General features: G+C 49.6%; 1 protein-coding gene across 30 annotated transcripts in view; it reads right to left on the minus strand.

Moving 5' to 3' along the window:
* Positions 1 to 20,454, minus strand: part of MEGF11 (multiple EGF like domains 11) — a 368,856-nt gene that overhangs the window by 38,419 nt on the left and 309,983 nt on the right. For all 30 annotated transcript variants that reach the window (XR_014242115.1, XR_014242116.1, XR_014242117.1 and 27 more), the window contains one exon: positions 19,968 to 20,142. Coding sequence is in view for 25 of the 30 variants with exons in the window: in XM_082383269.1 (XP_082239395.1) it covers positions 19,968 to 20,142 (175 nt within the window). In the remaining 5 variants the exon portion in view is untranslated. The remainder of the gene's footprint in view (positions 1 to 19,967; positions 20,143 to 20,454) is intronic.

The following is a 20,454-nucleotide window of genomic DNA, read 5'->3' on the forward strand; positions in this document are numbered from 1 at the left end:
GACTCTCTGAGCATCTTCTTGCATGCAGTAGGGGTCTTAACCTGAAGGAGTGAGGAGTGGTGGGAATGCAGTTCCTGGGGTGGGGAGCCCTCCTGGAATCTAAAAGTCACACCATCTGGGTGGCCACCTATTCTGCTAATGCGCGGCCTGGGACTGGTCACATACCCATTTCTATCAGTGGGGGGACAGCTCCTTGTGCCAGAGCTGGAAAGGACATTGGGAATCACTTGGTCTGGCTACCTTGTTTTACACGTGAGGAAACTGAGGCCAAGAGAGGGAAAGTGACTTGCCCAAGGTCACACAGCCAATGCTAGGCAGAGATGGGTTTGGAACTCGAATCTCCTGGCTCCCATTTCAGCACAGGATGCTAAGATCCCAGATGTGGTGAAACTCTGGGATAGCCTCTGCTGCCCCTGCTCACTCACATCAACAGCACACTCACCACCTAAGCACAGAGCATCCAGAGGACATGGCCCTGACCTTGAGGAAGGGCCACCGGCCAGGCCCAGACACTCTGGCCCTTTCTCAGCAACTGGCAGTTGATATCTGGGTGTTTTTATATTGCTATCTATCCCCATTACACTTGCATAGCCCGCCCCCCTCCTCCAGCCCAGGAAAGGGTGCCTGCACCTCCCACAGGGGCAGGTCCCCGAGGTTCCAGCTTCTGCGGAGGGAAGCCTGCCAGACCTGCTCAGTGTCTTCATTCTGTGAATAGAGGATGGATGTGAACTCCTCCTCCCATCCAAAGGCCTGCTAATTATAGATGCAGCACAGGCTATTAACATCTTGAACTTGATTTGAAAGAGCTACTGGCAGAACCCCTGGAGCTGGTCTCACTAAAGAGATGCAAATCTCCCCTCCACCTTCCACCTGCCTTCTTGTACAATGTGGCAACACAGGCCCAGACCCCGGTGGGTAATGAGTTATATGTTCTATTAAATTTGTTTCAAATGCTGTTTATTGAATTTTCTCCCCTGCAATATGCTGCTTTGTAGTTTGGCCCTGTTTGGGAAAATTAATCAACAGCTGGGCTCCGTGTGTTGATCATCCATTTTCCTTGCAATGGGCAGGAGGTTAATGAGTATTTTTTGGAGTGAAAGAGGAGGAGGATGGAAAGTGGTTGACCCTCCCTCACACAAAAGGGGTGGGCAATTGTGCAAGTTTGTCTCAGGGTCCCCTTAAATATGTTCTGTGGGTAGAAGGCAGTGTAAACAGAATGGACTGAGTTGTGTAGATCCAGGCTGAGGTAGTGGGCAGGCTCTGCAGGCCCGTGGGAACTCAGCAGAAAGGACTCTGGGACAGGCAACCAGGGAAGTCGGCCTGGCCCGCATGTCTTCTTGCTGGAGGAGTAGGGATGGCTTAGGCAAGAAAGGGCCCTGGACCTGCGGTCACAGTACATGGGTTTAAGTGAGGCAAAGGTACTGGCTCACGGTGACCTGGCTTCATTCGTTCACCCATTCAATCCACAAACGCCTGTTGAGCATCTACCATAGGCCAGGTGCCGTGACAGGCCCCGGCCTCACTAACCATCACGCTAGACTAGGTGTGACCGAAGGTCCCCTTCAGCTCCCATATTCTTTAACTTTCCCCTGCCCTTCCACTTCCAGAGCAGGTTTCCCTGTTCCCTGCTCCTTTGTGACACTTTTCACAATTGTGATGAATTAAAACAAAATCAGCTCTCATTCACTAGATTGTAAGTTCCATGAGGGTAAGGACTGGGTCTCTTTTCCTCAGCCCTATGGCCCTGGCCCTAGCATGGTGCCTCGACCACAGTCAGTGCTCAGTGCCTATGGGTTGAATTAATTCAGTCATTCAGGGAATGTTGTTGAAGCACTAGTATGTGTCTGACACTGTGCTAGGCCAGGGGATACTCCGTGAGCGGAACAGAGCTTGTCCCTGCTCTCATGGAGTTTACCCTCTAGTGGCGGCAGCGGGGTGAGGCACAGGGTGAGGCACAAGATGAGGCTGTGGCATGAAAGGGCTCAGGCTAGGCCTCTCCCTACTTCCAGATGTTCTGCAGTGGCCTCCCCACTCCTCTGGTTGCTCCTATTCCCCTCTTCTCCCGTGCTATTCCTAGAGTTTCAGGGCCAGCAACGCAAGCTGATTTAGGTGCCCAATGGCACTTCAATGCCAGAAGCACACATGTGGAATGTGCTTCACTGTTTACAGAGCCCCTTGTCAGGCAAGCATCTGCTCTTTGCCAAGCAGAGTGCCAGCCCTGGGCTGCTACAGTCCCCCTGCCTACCCTTCTCGGTCACCGCCACTCCCAGCTCTGAGGGCTCAGAGTGGGACTCCCAGGTGGGGAGCCTCATTTGTGATTTCCCAGGGAGAAAGAGTGACACGCGGTCCACAAGGCAAAGAGAGAACAGCTTGGACTGAATGCCAGCCACAGAGGCCTCTCCAATGCAGAGCAAACCTCACTGGACCTAATTAGTGTGTCACTGATAAACCAGCAACTGACAGTGGATGCATGTTGGGGAAGAGAAACTCTGCATAAGGCATGAGGAGCAGAGGGCCAGAGAGATGAGAGGGAGAGAGGGACAGAGGCCACTTGTCACATCCATCCCCATCCCTGCTTCCCTGTGCCAAGGGTGTAATGCCCAGGGCCTGTGCGGCTGACTCATTCTGTCTGGCTCCCCTGGGGGACAGGTGGAGAAGGGCTGAAGGTGAGGCCTGGAAACCCTAGGTCTGTCCGACATGAGTAGGCTGTCAGTGACCTGAGGCTGCTCTGTACAGTTGTGCAGGCTGTGCACTGCACAACTCTAGAGGTGCCACTCATATGGCAATCACTACAGCTTGTGTATATATTACATCAGTTTTTTGGCAGATGTCAGTAGAATGTCTTGAGAAAGGGGTGTTTTTTCCTAATTTGCACAAATATGCTATATAAATTTGACCCCTCAAGAGGTCTCCCTAGAGGAGCACAGACACCTCCTAATAGTTCCCAAACAGATACCAAGACATTTCAGGAAGACCTGAGACACAGTGAGTGTGGCCAAAAAAGGACATTTGGGATCAAGTTCAGGCCTTGTTCACTTCGCTGGTAAACTAAGCTGGTAAACCAAGCTGGGGTCCTCCTGGAGACTTCGACGGTAAAACCAAGTTTCTTTTCTCCTCTGTGTTGATGCCCTTGTCCCATCTGTAGCCCCTTTCTCTTCTCCAACCATTCCCTCCTCCGAGAGCCTCTCCTGAGCTCCAAGAAGGCATCACAGGCTAATAAGGGCTTGTTGAACACTCTTGAGAGGTATTTGTATCTTATCAGGAGGCTCTCAAGTCTAAAATCCCTGGAAATGTTTTTGCATGCTGGGTACATGCATAGTGGGCAGTCCCTGGAGAAGGGGGAGCAGGTGTGGGCAAGACTCTGGTCCTTACTGGTGTCCACGCCCCTTCACCCCAACAGACAGGGCTGACCCTTGGCTTAGGACAGACTGACCCATCCCCAGTGCTGGAGATAGGAGGAAGGAGACTCAGATTTTTAACCTCCCCCTTGGTGCTAGCCTGTGCCAGGCACTTTTTGTTCCTTGTCTCCTTTTGTTCTTATAACAGCCCTGCAGGGAAGGAATGACTTATCCAGAGAGAGAACCATCCTGGAGAGAGGCCAAAGCGAGGCTGGAGGGGTCAACTTGCCCTGAGTCACACTGTGGGAAAGGGGCCAACCGACTCCACAGCCCAGTCTCTTTCCTCTAGACCTGGCTGCCTTGACCGCAGACAGGGCAGCAGTGACAGGGACCCCAATGTCCTGAGCACCTACTATATACCAGGCCCTGTAGTCAGTGCTTTTCTACACATTTGATGTTAAATATATGCTGACAGTGGAGGCGGGAATGGCTAATAGGGGCTTTTGGAGGGAACTTTTAGGGGGTATTTGTATCTTATGTTACGAGGCTCCTGAAGTCCAAAGGCCTTTAAGGCTTGAAAGAATAAAGCTAATATGGAGTAACAGGTAGTGGGAGCGAGTGTTCGACTGGGGATTGTGCCAACATCCATCAAATAATGTACATCCTCTGAAAGAGAGAAAGCTGGTTACAGTGACGGTGATGAAGCTACTGCTGGTGCTGATGACGCCTCGGGACGCTCGCAACATCGCACGCACAGGCCGGCCTCAGCTCTTAGTAAAGAGAAGGGAGCTTCTTATGACAGCTTCACTTTCCCGCTCCTGGCTTCACTTCCCTCCTCCGGCTCCCCCAGCACTGAGCCCTGTCAAGTGCTCTTGCAGCTCCTGAGTACCTGGGAGGTGGGGATGATTCTGGTCACAGAGGATCAGGACATCTCTCGTAGCCCTTCTGGGTCCTACTCCCTTAGCAGACAGAACGAGGCTTCCCTGCAAAGCCTGGGCTGGAATCTTCGGGACTTTCTGGGCAAACACCGACAGCATATGGCCTCAATCACTCTGCATTAGGTTTCATGATTTCCCTAGTGGTTTTAAAAAGTGCCAAAGAACAGTGGCTCTAAAGTGCTGGGAAATCCCACACTGGGAGGGTCTTCACGAGCATTTAGAGGAGTGTGAGGGTAGAACGTGGAGGGGGCAGCAGCACAAGATGAGACTGTAGCATGGGAAGGGTGCAGGTGGGCCGCCTCTCTGCTTCCAGATGTTCTGCAGGCTGTTTTTGGTGAGCCTGTGTGTGTGTGTGCAAGGAGTCGTACCCACTCCTGATGTATGTCATGTGAGTAATACACGTGGGCCCTATGTATACCAGATGTACAAATGTTTTGCCTGTGTGGAAGAGCAGGTTAGGGATAGGATTTTGGCTTGCTGTCCCAGTGTCTTGGTTTGAATGGTAGCTTATAGGCCACACACCCCCGCCAGCCCGCTGCCCCATGCACGGTCTATGCAGCGTGTGACTTTGGTGTGAGTGTGCTCTGTGTCAGTGGTGTGACAGCTGTGGGGTAAGCTTAGCATCTACATGTCAGACATTGGGCTGATCCTGGTCATAGAGCCTCAAGGGGGGATTTGACCACAGTGGCTTTGCGCGTGGTGTGCCTGGCAAGGACACGCTGGGTCCGCTTTGTGGGGTCGGATATATGGGGTGTGTGTGCATGTGTACTGCAGAACCCAGCTCCTCTGGGGTGATGGCTGGGAGGTGTGGGCCCAGGGCGGTGGCCTGCAGAGCCAGAGGCTGACTATGTTGACAGTGATAATGTCCCAAGTGGGAACCAGATTGTGGGGGACAGAGGGCCCTGCAGGGGCTGATGGGGGGTGTTTACTAGCGTCCAAGCAAAATGTGGCACATTCATGACTTAGGGGACGCTTCTAAAGGACCTGGGAATTTATTCAGTGAGATTAACTGATCACTCTCTGTGCAGGCCCGGGAGTGGACTGGGGTTAGGAGGCCGGCACGATGGGGAAAAGGGACAAATCAGAAAGACCTGCCCTCCAGCAGCTTTCTGTCTAGTAGAGAGGACAGAATCATCCACAGTGTGCCACCAGAGTGGGTGTGCAGTGTCCTATGGAAAGGTTGTGTCCCATAGGAAGAAAGCAAGTAGGCTTTATGAGGAGATGGCAACTGAGCCGATCGTGTATGGATGCACAGGCAGAATTTGGCCAGGAGGATAGAGAGCAAGGGCATTCCAGGGAAAGGACAGACTGAACAAAGGTAAAGAGGAGACACTGTACATGGGAGGGTGGGTGTGTCTCCAGGTTAAGGCAATCCATTTGGATGTTCCAGAGCACCATGGCTGAAGGGTAGCAGTGGGACAAGAGCCTGAAGGTCAGACTGGCCCAGCCAGGAAGGCTTCAAACTTTACCCTAAAGACAAAGGCAGGTGCTTGCTTCAGGCAGCACACATACTAAAACTGGAATGATACAGAGAGGATTAGCATAGCCCCTCTGCAAGGAGGACACGCAAATTCGTGAAGTGTTCCATATTTTTCTATATATAGAAAGCCCTAAAGACTCCACACAAAAACTACTAGAACTGAAAAACGAATTTAGCAAGGTAGCAGGATACAAGTTTAACATACAGAAATTGGTTGCATTTCTTTACACTAACCATGAAATATCAGGAAGGGAATGTAAACTAACAATCCCTTTTAAAATCACATCAAAAAATAAAATACTTAGGAATAAACCTCACTAGGAGGTGAAAGACATATGCTGAGAACTACAAAACATTAATAAAGGAAATTGAAGATGATTCAAAGAAATGGAAAGATATCCCATGTTCTTGGATTGGAAGAATTAATATTCTTAAAATGGCCATACTACCCCAAGCAGTCTACAGATTTAATGCGACCCCTATCAAAATACCCATTACACTTTTTACAGAACTAGGACAAATAATTCTAAAATTTATATGGAACCATAAAAGACCCAGAATTGCCAAAGCAATCTTGAGGAAAAAAACAAAGCAGGAGGCTTAACCCTCCCAGACTATAGACAATACTACAAAGCTACAGTAATCAAAACAATGTGGTATTGGCACAAAAACAGACATATGTCTCAATGGAATAGAATAGAGAGCCCAGAAATAAACCCATACACCTATGGACAATTAATCTTTGACAAAGGAGGCAAGAATATACAATGAGGAAAAGACAGTCTCTTCAGCAAGTGGTATTGGAAAAGTTGGACAGCCACATGTAAATCAATGAAATTAGAACACACCCTCACACCATACATAAAAATAAACTCAAAATGGCTTAAAGACTTAAATATAAGACAAGACATCATAAAACTCCTAGAAGAGAACATAGGCAAAACATTCTCTGACATAAATTGTACAAATGTTTTCTTAGGTCAGTCTCCCAAGGTAATAGAAATAAAAGCAAAAATAAACAAACGGGACCTCATCGAGCTTATAAGCTTTTGCATAACAAAGGAAACTGTAACAAAACAAAAAGACAACCTACGGACTTGGAGAAAATATTTGCAAATGATGCAACTGACAGGGCTTAATTTCCAAAATATACAAACAGCTAATACAATTCAATAACAACAAAAACAACAAAAACCAACCCAATCAAAAAATGGGCAGAAGACCTAAACAGACATTTCTCCAAAGATGGCCAATAGGCACATGAAAAGATGATCATCATTGCTAATTATTAGAGAAATGCAAATCAAAACTACAATGAGGTACCACCCCACACTGGTCAGAATGGCCATCATTAAAAAGTCTACAAATAATAAATGTTGGAGAGGGTGTGGAGAAAAGGGAACCCTCTTACACTGTTTGTGGGAATGTAAATTGGTGTAGCAACTATGGAAAACAGTATGGAAGTTCCTCAAAAAATTAAAGAGTTGCCATATGACCCAGCAGTTCCACTCCTGGTCATATACCCAGACAAAACTATAATTTGAAAAGATACATGCACCCCTACGTTCTTAGAAGCACTATTTACAATAGTCAAGACATGGAAACAACCTAAATGTCCATCAACAGATGAATGGATAAAGAAGATGTGGTATACAATGGAATATCACTCAGCCATTAAAAAGAATGAAATAATGCCATTTGCAGCAACATGGTTGGACCTAGAGATTATCATACTAAGCAAAGTAAGTCAGAAAGAGAAAGACAAATGCCATATGGTATCACTTACAAGTGGAATCTAAAATATGACACAAATGAACTTATCTATGAAACAAACAGACTCACAGACATAAAGAACAGACTTGTGGTTGCCAAGGGGGAGGGGAGTGGGGGAGAGATGGATTGGGAGTTTGGGATTAGCAGATGCAAACTAGTATATATAGGATGGATAAACAACAAGGTCCTACTGTAAAGCACAGGGAACTATATTCAATACTCTGTGATAAACCATAACGGAAAAGAATATGAAAGAGAATATATATATGTATAAGTGACTCATTTTGCTGTACAGCAGAAATTAACACAACATTGTAAATCAACTATACGTCAATAAAATTTTTTAAAAAAGACAAAGGCAGGTCCCCGAGAGCAGGCAAGTGACTCTGTGTTTCAGCCTATTTTAGGAAACCCCTCCCCTGAAGGCAGGCATCTGGGCCACTCTTTTCTGTTTGAGAGAGGTTGAGAGTCCAGACTCAGGCAAATCCAGTGGCTTATCGACTGTGGAATCATTAAAAAAAAAAGTTGTAGAATGAATGCAAAGAAAGGCCAGAAGTTGAAACCTGAGAGGCTTTTACTGGGGAACAAAAAGAAATGGAGGAGGGGGACTTCCCTGGTAGCACAGTGGTTAAGAATCCACCTGCCAGTGCAGGGGACACGGGTTCGATCCCTGGTTTGGGAAGATCCCACATGCCGTGGAGCAGCTAAGCCCGTGCACCACTACTACTAAGCCTGCGCTCTAGAGCCCGCACACCGCAACTACTGAGCCCAGGTGCTGCAACTTCTGAAGCCCACGTGCCTAGAGCCCGTGCTCTGCAACAAGAGAAGCCACTGCAATGAGAAGCCCGCGCACCGCAATGAAGAGTAGCCCCCATTCACCTCAACTAGAGAAAGCCCTTGCGCAGCAACGAAGACCCAATGCAGCCAAAAATAAGTTTAAAAAAAAAACGAAAGAAATGGAGGTGGGAAAGGCCGCCTCTACTGTCCACACTGTCCATCCTTCCCATCCCCCAACTCTATAAATTACTCAAGTCTTTTAAAGCTGGTTTCCTCTGGGCCCGGAGGTGTCTCAGATAAGTTCTCATAGAATGCATCACTATACATAATACGGGCCTGGGATGTGCTCTCCATTTAAGAACCTGAGGCCTCGGGGGGCAGGTTTGAAGACAGCTCAGTTCAGACCTCCCAGCAGGAAGGGATGAGGTGGCTGCAGGCCTGGGTCAAAGCCTGTCTGGGGCTGCAGGCCTGGGGGAAAAGAGGGGAGCAAGGCCTCAGAGGGAGATGGGGCAGGAGGGGTTTGTCCCGGCAGCATTTGCTTGGGGAGTGGCTCAGCCTCTGGTTTGAGAGAGGGGAAGGCCGAGATGCTCAGAGTTGTGTAACCTTGCCATGACTGTGTCCTTGTGTGTAAAATGGCAACGGCGACATCTAACCTCAGAGGGCTGTGGGAACACCTGAGGTGATGGATGTGAGAGCATTGTGTAGTGGAAGAACCGTGATGCAGATGGGTGTCATGGTGATGAATGGGCGCTCTATCCACACCACCACCTGGGAAACTGACACTTTCCCTCAGCTCCCAGACAGACGCCTGGTTGCCCTGTATTTCGACACCACTTCCTAATTCAGCTCTCATGGTTGGAGCACCCCTGTGGCCATGCTTAAGGTTTCATTTTGGTGGGGGGCAGCGAGGGTCACTCTGGGTTTGCCCACGGAAGGGGCAGGTCAGTGGCAGACGGCTGCATCAAACCAGCGGGCTCTGGAACTTGACTACTGGGTTCAGGTCCTGGCTCTGACACTTATGGGACTTTGGGCAACTTCTTCCTTTTCAGCATCATTGGGGTGGGATTAACAAACTTTGTGCAAGTTATTAACCTCTCTGTGTCTCCGTTTCCCTATCTCCAAAAACAGGGATTGTAATAGTACTTTCTTCCAAGGGTAGGGGTGACGATTAAATAAATTATTACATGTAATGTTCTTAGAACAGTGTCTGGCCCAGAGGAATTGCTATAAATGCTTTAGGCATTTTGATGATTACCCGCGGCCGAATTTGAGCCCGAGCCCACTGCAGATGGAAGAAAAGAAATTTAAGATTAACCCACTCTGTGCCAGTTTGGTAGTGCCTACCCTGTTTCATCCTTATACCATCCTAGGAGGAGCTCCACGTGCGAGGTGACCAGAGTGAGGCTCAGGAGGTGGTCCTGCTGGTGAGGATGTCACCCCGTTGGCGAGCAGCAGAGCTGAGATTCAAACTCAGGTTTCCTGACTCCAACCTCACGCTCTTCCCCCTCTGCCAGCAGCCTCCACGGAGCCATGGGGAGCGACGGGAACCAGCATCTGCTGAACACCTACTGCATGCTGGGTCCCTAAGCCGTGATGTCACCGTCTCCCCACACAGGGTGTGGAGGTCCAGTGAGGCGGCGTTCCGTCACGGCCCTGCTCAGGACTGCAGTGACTCCCTCCTGCCTGCTGGGTTCAGCACCAGTGCCCACCTGGCTGCGGCGTCCAGCCTGCTCTGCTTCCACTCTTTCCTTTGGATTCCCTACAGCTCTGCTCGCCGGGGCCAGCTGTGCTGAAGGCTGGAGCACCTGGGCCCCGCTCCCCTGGGCCTGTCTCAGGGAGTTAACGCTCCTCAGAACTTTTAGGAGAGGGGAGAACAATTACTTGGTAGTGTTTTTGGAGAGAACTTTTGAGATCGTTTGTTTCATTTACCCCCATTGTTAGTCTTCCTATTCGCCCCACCTTAAAGTAGTTTACTGATGACCTTTTTCTGCAACATTTTGCATTTTCCAGACATCTTCTGTCAGGAGTCCCTTCCCCTCCTGGGGTCCGTAATTACTCCTGCAGATGGAATTACTGGTGCTAAGGACTAAGCGGGGAGATGGCTGGGGAGGGGCCAGGCTAGGTGGGGCTTTGGAGCTTCAGGGCAGGGGTAGCAGGTGGGGAGTGGGCTCTTCCTTTGCTCCAGACCCACAGCCTTGGCGGGGGAGTTAGTCTGCGGCCTGGACCCCACTGCTCTCCCTCACGCCTCTGGGTGCACACACCTGGCACTGCTTCTAGCCTTCCCAGCAACGTGTCTCATCTCAGCTTCACCCCAGACCGAGGATACAGGGAGCGGGGTTTGTGCCCCATTTTGCGGAAGATGAAGTTAGGCACAGAGAGGTGAAGGAACGTGGGTAAAGTTAAAGAGTGAGTAGGCGGCCGAGCCGGGGTTGGAGCCCAGGTCTGACTCCCGGCCGGCCTCTGCTCAGCACTGACTACCCCGCACGGCTGTCCTGAGGCGAGCTTGGCCTTGGAGCCATAAGCCCTGGGTTCTAGGCCCAGTTCGAGGTCCTGATAGGTCAGGTCTTATAACTGCTCTGAACTGCAGTTTCCTCATCTGTGAGATACGGCTAACAATACTCGCCCTGCTTTCCTCACAGGAGAGCTGTGAGGACTTACCAAGCTTAGGTGTGAGACAGCTAGCTGGGTAAGCTGTAAAGTGCTGCCTTAACAAGCTTAGGTGTGAGACAGCTAGCTGGGTAAGCTGTAAAGTGCTGCCCCACAGTAAGGGAGGGAGACTGAGGGTCCCAGCCACCTCCCCTTGAAGACAAAGGGCGGGAAGTCACTAGATTCCAACTGAGAAATAAGGTAGCTAGGGTTGTCCCCTCTCGTGGGAAAAGGTCTGAGAGAGTGTCAAAGCTGGCTATTTACCACAGATCCACAGCCCTCTCCTCTCCAGACAACTTTTGTTGGTAGCTCAAAGTGTAGGCTCTGGATTCAAACAGCTATAGGCTCAGCTCCTGGTGACCACGGACCAACTAGGGAAAGTTACTTCAGCTCTCTGAGCCTCAGTTTCCTCATCTGCAAAGTGGGGATCCTCACAGCCCCTACTTACAGGGTTGCTGTGAGGATTAAGTAAAATAACGTATGAAAAACAGAGAGCCTGGCCTAGGGCCCGCCACGGTTCCGCAGTGCTCCAAATGTGGGCCACTGTCACCCTCACTCGGCCATCCACTTCCTCCAGACCTTTCAGGGAAGCTCCTCTGACTCGTGGCCCCGCCCCACGCTGTAGAGTCTGTGGGGTGGCCAGGACTGGGAGTCGGAAAGGGAAGAAACCCCACCATCGCCAGAGACTCGGACAAAAGGAAAACTGGGAGTGTTTAAAGCATGGACGCCTCAGACCTGCCCCGAGAGCTTCTTCTGCTGTATGGACAGAGCTGCAGGGACCAGGCCTGAGACCCAAGCCCCAGCTCCGGACCCCAGTAATGAGGGCAGTGATAAAGACGTGAGGAGCACGGCCAGGAGAGGGTGGTGTGACAGGGGGATCGTTTATGTTTTAGAACAGAAGAGTCAGCAATTTTCCCTAATAAAGCTACAAACCATGGAGTCCCAGAGGGGGAAGGCTGGACTCAGCCTTTGTGACATAAAACCAATTTTCCCTATTTTGCTCTGTGGATTAATTGCCAACATGATTTAACACTCTGGTGACACCCTTATCCCTCTCTGCCCTGGGAAAAATCAGTAGGTGTCTGCTGTGGGGACAGCGAACTCATGAGATGGAGGTGAAGGTGGAAAAAGCATCTGACTGGGAGCTATGTCACTCGCTTCACGTCCCAGTTCTGCCAATGATTTGCTGTGTGACCTAAGTCACTTTCCCTGTCTGGACCTTGGTTGCCTCCTTTGCAAAATGAGAGGGTGCACCAGGGAAGCACTGAGCGTTCTTCCAACTCTGCCACTGTAAAGGGTAATTCTCATTTTGTGCTCACACAGACCAGGAAGGGCAGGCATTATTAACCCATTTAACAGATGGGAAACTAAGGCTCAAAGAGGCTGAGTACATTGCCTAAGGTCACACAGCTACAGAGCAGAAGACTTGGGATTCCAATCCAGGCCTGTCTGACCCCAAAGTCCATGACCTTTACCTCCAGTAAACACAAGGAACCTTGACAATCATTTATTGAACATTCAGTACATGCCAGGTTTTTTCCTAAGCACTGTGCATATTTTATCTAATTCAATCCAAAGAATAACATTAGGATGTAGTGCCATTATTTCCCATTTTATAGATGAAAAACTAAAGCTTGAGAAGCATAAGTAACTGGGCCAAGGCCATTCAGCAGATGACGACGGAGCTGGGATTTGAGTACTGGACTGTGTATGTGTGTGTATGTGTTTATATTTTTGGATCATTTCTGCTATTTTGCACTACCTGTGCTCCTCTGCTCACACGGGCATGGCAGCTAGACAGTGAATTCCTCATCCCCAGCACAGCATCCAGAAAAATCTTTTACTATAATAATTAGGAAGCTAGTCAACGGTGGGGTGGTCAGGGGATGAGAAGCTGGTTTTCTAGGCATGGGGCTAACAGTCTGACGAAGAACGAAACAATTAGAACAGGAAATGCGCACACATTATATACATCACCCGGCTCTAATTTTCAGTCCCCATTCTCTTCTGGCCCCGCAGCTGCCCTCTCTCCCTAGTTTCAGCTCAAGAGCCACACAAGAGGCAGAAATGCGCTTTACCCAGCTGGTGGGGGTGTGTGTTTGTGCTGGGGGAGGGTGACATCTTTAAAGGACATAGGAAACCTTGGAGGAAAATTCAGTCACTGCTCCACTGCTATGGATTTTTTAACTCTCATCCCCCTCCCGCCTTCACTGGCCTGAGCAGCTGAGGTTTGCCTGTGACCTACCAACAGCAGGGAGAGAGGGGAGAAAAATGGGTAAACTAGTTTGTTCATTTGGGTGATGGAGTGCCCGTTTCCCTCACCAGTATGCAAGGTTCAATAACATCAGACAGGGCTGCAAAAAATTGCAGCATAAATAGATGAGCCCTTTAAGGTAACAGAAATTCTGTCGTCCGGGGAGAAATACAGGCCCTGAATCCCATGGGAGGGGACACCAGGCCCCACTCCCCCGTCTCCCACACTCCCCGTCCCCCTTATAGCTGGAGTTGAAAGGGAGCATCTGTGCTGAGGAATGACCAGAGGGCCCCCTATCTCCCGGCCACACGGGCTCAATGCGGGGAGGAGGTCTGGGAAATCAAGTCTTTGTAGCTCTGGCAGTGACCTCACAGGCTGTTCACTCCAGGTGCCAAAGTGGCAACAATTAGTTTTAGAGGAGTGGAAGAGGCTTCATCAGGCTGGCCACGTAGGTGAGGCCTTAATTAAGGAAAGCTGGTCAGCAGAGGAATGTGGAGGGGCTGAGAAACTGGCCTTCTCCCCGCTGTGATGAGAAAGTCTATTCTTCATTCTGTGGCTGCTCTTTTGGGAACCCTGCAGCTCCCAGCCAGGAAGAAGTTTCAACTAACTCTGCTCTCTTCCCCAAGCCCCTGTTTCCACCTGTACCCCCAAACAGGGGACTCAGGCCTGGACCAGTCAGCCTCTTCACGTGGGGGACTCCTTGGGTAAATAACAACAACAACAATAGCAGTGGCAACATCCCCAACAATAATGATAATAATAGCGAACACTTGTTGAACGATTACTAATATACCAGGTATTCTAGTTATTTTATATGTATGAATTAATTTAATCAGCCCAATAATTCATTGGACTTTATTATTATTACCCTTTCACGTATGAGAAAGCAGAGGCACAGGAAGGTTATATCTTGCCCGAGGTCACACAACTAATAAGCAGCGAAGCTGGTACATGAAGGCAGGGAATCTGGCTCTAGAGTCTCTGGCTAACACCACTATATAGAATTGCATAAGGTAGAAACTCATACCATTTGCCCAAAGAACCTGGAGATGATGCTGGGGGACAGCTGCTCCAGTCCCACGGCAGCTGCCTGTTTATCTGAAGTGCAGAGAAGCCAGCGGGTAGATTTAAGCTCCCGCCCTGCTGGCAAGGCCCTTCGGAAATGCCATGAATTTCCTTCCTATAAAGGTCAGTTCTGGAAACTTCTGCTAAGGGCATTCATTGCTCTTCCCAAGACTTTCATTCATTTCAAAGTGTCCTGAGCAAGATATTCACATGGTAGCCATGTGGTGGGGGAAGGCAGTAGCAGGTGCAGGGTTGGAGGGAGACAGACTCTGAGCCGTGTGCTGTAGGAACAGAGGAGATGAAAGGGTTAATTCTAAAGTGAGGAATATTCAGGGAACACTTCATGGCAGACGCAGCCTTTGATTTTAGCCTGAAAGGCTGACAAGGATTTTCAGAGACTGAGATAAAGACAGTGGGGAGGGCATTCTAGGAAGCGGGAAAAGCTTGAGAATCAGCACAGGCAGAGGCCCAAAGCAGACGCTGTGTTTGGGGAAAAGCGGATATGTGTGGCCACAGCACAGGTTTGTGGCAGATAGCAGGGGATGAGGTTAGGGTGGCCTAACTAGTTTTAAGGGCAGGTTACAAAGGACTGGGGTTTGAGCTTTATTTGGTGGGTAATGAGAAGCCATGGAGAGGGGTGATGGGACCCCAACTTCCAAGTGGATGGACAGCTCCACTTAGTCCTCTCAACCACAATACTCTCCCCTCACTTCCTGAATCATCCCTCACTTGGACACTCCCAGGACTCTGCCAGCTTGAGACCCCTATCATGTGACCCTCACTCTGCCTTCCCCTACCCCTGTTCACCCTGGTGCTCGGGCTGGGTAAGGAACCTGGGTTCTAACAGGGCAAGAGCAACTTTGGAGCAGAAGCTCGTGGGAACTGTCCAAGGTGCTGAACCAATGCCACGCCCAATTTTAAGTACTCCCATTTTAATGATTGGCTCCCACACCATTGTTTCTGTTGGACAGAGAATTTCATTCCTATCTTATAGATGAGAAATGGAAGCCCCAAAAGTTAGAAGACCCAGAGCTAGGAACTTGGTTTCTTGCCTTTCAGCCCAGGGCTCTTTTCTCGTACTCAGCAGCCCCAATGTAGTCCAGCATTACATACCCGAAGTGATTCCATTGCTGCTGCCAAGCTAACATGTAATATGCCCAGACTCTCTTTCCACTTCCATCCCTATGTTCATTTCCCCAAACACTGACAGGTATGTCCACCAAGCTAACATGTAATATGCCCAGACTCTCTTTCCACTTCCATCCCTATGTTCATTTCCCCAAACACTGACAGGTATGTCCACCCCACAGCGCTGACCACTGAGGGCGACCCACAGGTGCTTGGGTGGACCTGCCTGGAACAGCAGCTGTGCACGTTTATGGCTTTATTGCATCGGGAATCCCTGGGCATAACTCATCCTGACACTCTCCTTGGAAGGGAGTGCTGGGCTTGAGGGAAGCTATGTTCTCCCACACTGTCCCATTTCACCAGCAATTACTGCCATTTTACTGGGCATCTAGTGTTCCAGGCCCTGAGCCATGAACCTTCCATTTGAAGTTTCTCACTCTCATGGCTAAGTCTCCTCTTAACAGATGAGGAAATTCAGACTTAGGCAGGATAAGTGACTTTTCAGTAGGGACAGTGGGGATTGGAAGGCCACGATCTGAAACCAGATTTGTGTGGTTCCATGGGGACCCATCAGTCAGAGTCTATCATCTAATAGATGAGAGCTGTGGTGGCTCCCACCACTACCGGCTTTGTGATCACGGGCAAGTCACTTATCCTGTTTGAACTTCAGCTCCCCATTCTCAAGCTGAGGCACGTGAAAGCGCACCTCTGTAGGGCTCCTGTGAGGAACAGAGATGAAGCATGAGGCAGGGACTCAGTAAGTGTTTGCTGCTAATGTGAACATGACTATTATTGGGCACAAGCGCTTAGAAGGCTGGACGGGCATCTGATTAGCCTTTCCATACCCCCAGCAGCTCCCCAAGTGCTTGGCAGAGAAAATATCCAGTGTCCTGGGAAGGAAGGAGAAAGAGTGTGAGGGTTAGAACACCCTGAGTGTCAGGTGGGCTTGCTTCTGCCCCACATTCTTATGGCCTCAGGGGGTGGGGACCACCTGGCTGGATCAGGCATGCCACTGGGCTCCCAGGGGTAGTTCAGTACTTACTCCTCATGGTTATGTTGAGCCTGAGGCCATTCTCAGCCCTCAGACTCTGAGAGACTCTGTTTTCACAAATGTATCCCAACATCCTCCCTAAAGAGCCCTTGGCAGGAAGAGCTCTGATGGGAGAGGACAGCTGAGGATATGGCCTCACATCCATTACCATGTTGGCTACTCACATCCAATAGCAGACGGGACTGATGTGACTCTCACCTTACAGATGAGGACACTGAGGCCCAGCAAGGTAAAGCTACACGTCCAAGGTTACTGAGCTGAGGCTCAAGGTCTCCAAACTCTCAGAAAAGGGTTCTTTTAATTAGTCTCAAATTAATTGCCCATCTTAAAACTCTTTCAAGGAAAAAGGCAGGTGCATAAATTCACAAACCGACTAACAAATAAAGGCAATGCTAATTATCACTGACTGCAGGACATTTTGGGGAGGGTCTCAGCCAAGTCTGCTTTCTAACTGCTCTGATCTCCCACCCTGACCAGAGCTGGCTAACTGCAGTAAGTTGCATTCATTCAGAAGCTGGGGTGAGGGCAATAGTTTGGTTTCCCCCTTGGAACCTGGTGTGTGTGGGAATGAGTCGCGCTGGATGAGAGCAATTGACTATTCTGTAATCACCTCAAGCAGCTCCTGCTCAACACCCGACAGCGCCCCAAAAGAACCTTTCCAGGTAAAATGAGGCTTGGCAGGAGGAGATGGATGGGAATTCACAGGGTCTCACCAGGGCCGCTTGGCTCACAATCTGTCTTATTTAGCCCTGAGCCCCAGGCAGGTGGGACTCCACATCAAGATGATTCCTACAAGTGCCAAGTCCCCCAGAGTTCAAGAGCAGGAAGTCATTTGCATCCCAGATGGGAGGAAGAGAGGCAGTGGCCTGGCCTCCAGATTCCTGGAGCCATAGCCTGGGGACAGTGGGCCCACAGACACTAGCCTCTCTAGGACCACCCACAACCTTCACCCACCCAGGGCCTGGATTTCCCCTTCTTTTGAGGAGCGGTGACTAGGCAGGCAGCTGGGGGTGAAGAAGGGGGAACAGGGAGGCCCACGGACAATGTATACAATCAGACTATAACACCCTCAGTGAGCCCCCCTTCCCCTGGCCAATACACACACACACACACCCACTTGCTCCTACTTTCTCTCATTTCCTCCAGAAGGGTGTGTTTCCTGACTTGGTCCGTGGAGTCTGCATAGTAGACCATCTTAGAAATCAGTCAGTTCATCTCCCCCTGCACACTCGCCATTTACAGATGAGGGAACTAGGGCCCTGAGAGCGGAAGCCACTTGCCCAAAGTCGGAACTACCCTGCTAGCCAAGCTAGGACTGGGGTCTGGATGTCCCCCGAGAAGTCTTGCGTGGTCAATTCATTTTGGCTTCAGTCACCTGATCACTTGACTAGGTGAGACTTTTAATCCCAAACAACCATTCGCTCCTACCCAAACCCCAAATCTCGGGCACTCCATTTTTCTATGGAAGTTATGGACCAAGCTCACACCAATAAAGGTAAATTAGAGAGGAAACTTGCAGGAGGGACAGATCTTTTTCTCTTTTGAAGATGCCACTGGAGTCATCGTCACCCAGTTTTATCTGCGTTGGGGAGGGGGAAGAAGGAGCCGAACAGAGTTTTGTTGTATAGACCAGGGGCAACCTGCCCACAAGAGACATTGTCACCACGCAAACCTGTACTCTTACATCATGACAAGGGCTTCCTTCCAGTGGATCGCCACCTTGGCAGCACACTGGCCACAACCAGACCACACTCAGACCAAATATATCAGCATCTCCAGGAGGGGGCCCGGGCATCAGTGTTTGTAGAGCTCCCCAGGTGATTCCAATGGGCAGCCCAAGTTGAGCACCATCCCCTTCCTACTCAAAGTGAGCCCACTGACCAGTAGCGTTGGCATCACCTGGGAGCTCGTTAGAAGCACAGAACCGGGACTTCCCCAGTGGTCCAGTGGGTAAGACTCCGCGCTCCCAATGCAGGGGGCCCAGGTTCAATCTCTGGTGGGGGAACTAGATCCCACATGCATGCCGCAACTAAGAGTTCGCATGTCACAGAGTTCGCACGCCGCAACTAAGAAGTCCGCATGCTGCAACGAAGAGCCCGCGTGCTGCAACTAAGACCCGGCACAGCCAAAATAAATAAATAAAAAATAAATATTTGAAGAAAAAAAAAAAAGAAATGCAGGACCGTAGGCACCTCCTCAGATCTACCGGATCAGAACCTGCACTTTACCAAGGTCTGCTGGCGGTTTCTGAGTTCACTAAACTCTGAGAAGCACTGAGGCAAGGTACTCCATACAGTATAGCCCATCTCTACACCTGACAGCAACTTTGCAAGGAAGGTGTTCCATTCCACAGGTGAGGAAACTGATCCTGAGAAAGGTTAACTCCCTGGCCCAAGGTCACACAGTTGGTGAGTAGGACAGCCAGGATGTGACCCTGGGCTGGTTGCAAAGGCCACTCTTTGTACTACACAAACCACTTCTTATAGCACCATAAAAAATCTGGCCACGGGGGTCCCCTGAATGTTTGGGTCCTCAGACCCACTGGGCATGCCCCCGCCATTGAACAGGATTCCACTTCCAATGTCAAGTTCCCTAGAATCAAACCTCATAAAGACCTGCATAATTCATGAGGAAATACAAATAGTAAACAAACACGTGGGGGAAAGATTTACTCTCCCTAGTAATCAGAGAAATGCAAATTAGAGCAATATTGAGAAGCCATTTTCTACCTATATAATTAGCAAAAATTAAAAAAAGAAAAGAATGTTAGCAGAGTTGTTTTGAAATAGGTACATTCATACATGGCTGGTGGCGGTGTAGATTTCTATAACCCTTGAGGAAAATAATATGGCCACATCCATCAAGAGCCATAAATACATTATGCCCACTGACCCTGGGAAGTCACCCTAAGGAAATAATTCAATAGGAGGGGAAATGTTGTTTGTAGGAAGATGTTCATTGCAACATTTGTTGTGAACATTGGAAACAAATCAGTATTCAGCAGTAAGGGAATGGCTGAGTCAGCAGGGGGGTCCATCAGCTCCTGCAGTGTCATGCAGCCATTTAAAATAACAATTAAGAAGCCCAAGCAGCAAATATGGGAAAAAAGAAAGCAAAATACAAAACTCTGTGCTTATTATGTGCTCTGTGGTTATTATGATGGAAAAATATTGTGTGCATAGGATATGGACGCAATATCCAAACCAGTTGTCTTCTTTGTCCAAACAGCAAAGAAGACAACTGGTGTTTCAGGGTGAGGGGACAATGGAAAGACACCTTTCTTCCATTACTTTTACAGTTACAAACCCCAGTAGAATTGGCCTTTAAGAACAGCCTTGGCAGCTCTCTGGTCATGGACTCTATCTCTGAGTGGCACATGGAGACACCCTCATTCTGCATCCATGGGCACAGGGCCACACTCCCTGATTCCACCTGGAAGTGGGAGGAGCTGGCCCCTCCTTTCCTGTGTAGGGGCGGGGGTGGGCGGAGAGGCCATGGGAGTCCCCTCCCATCTTACCATGAAGCCTGGGGCACAAGTGCAGCTCCCAGTGACGCTGTGGCAGTTGGCACCGTTCTGACAGGTGCAAGGCAGCTGGCAGCCATCGCCATAGTAGCCAGCAGGGCAGGATTCATTGCAGTGGTGGCCAGACCACCCCGGCTGGCAGGTGCAAGCTCCAGTTACTGGGTGGCAGCTGAGCATTTGAGAGAAGGATGAGAGGACAGTCTGGTCAGGAATGTGGCCATATTCCACCCTCTGCCCACCCCAAGTCTGGTCTGCCCAGGGCTGCAGGATCGAAGGGCCTCTGAAGTTAAATTTCTTTCTTTTTTTTTTTTTTGGCAAGTATTTTTCCCCAGTTGTGAGTTGTTTATTTATTTATTTATTTATTTTTGGCTTAGTTGCGGCCCCTGGGATCTTTTGTTATGGCACGTGGCATCTTTTGTTGTGGCGCGGCCTTCTCTCTAGTTGTGGTGCGTGGGCTCCAGAGCGTGTGGGCTCTGTAGTT

Source organism: Balaenoptera borealis, assembly GCF_965194805.1.
Source record: "Balaenoptera borealis genome assembly, chromosome: 3".
Classification (NCBI taxonomy): domain Eukaryota; kingdom Metazoa; phylum Chordata; class Mammalia; order Artiodactyla; family Balaenopteridae; genus Balaenoptera; species Balaenoptera borealis.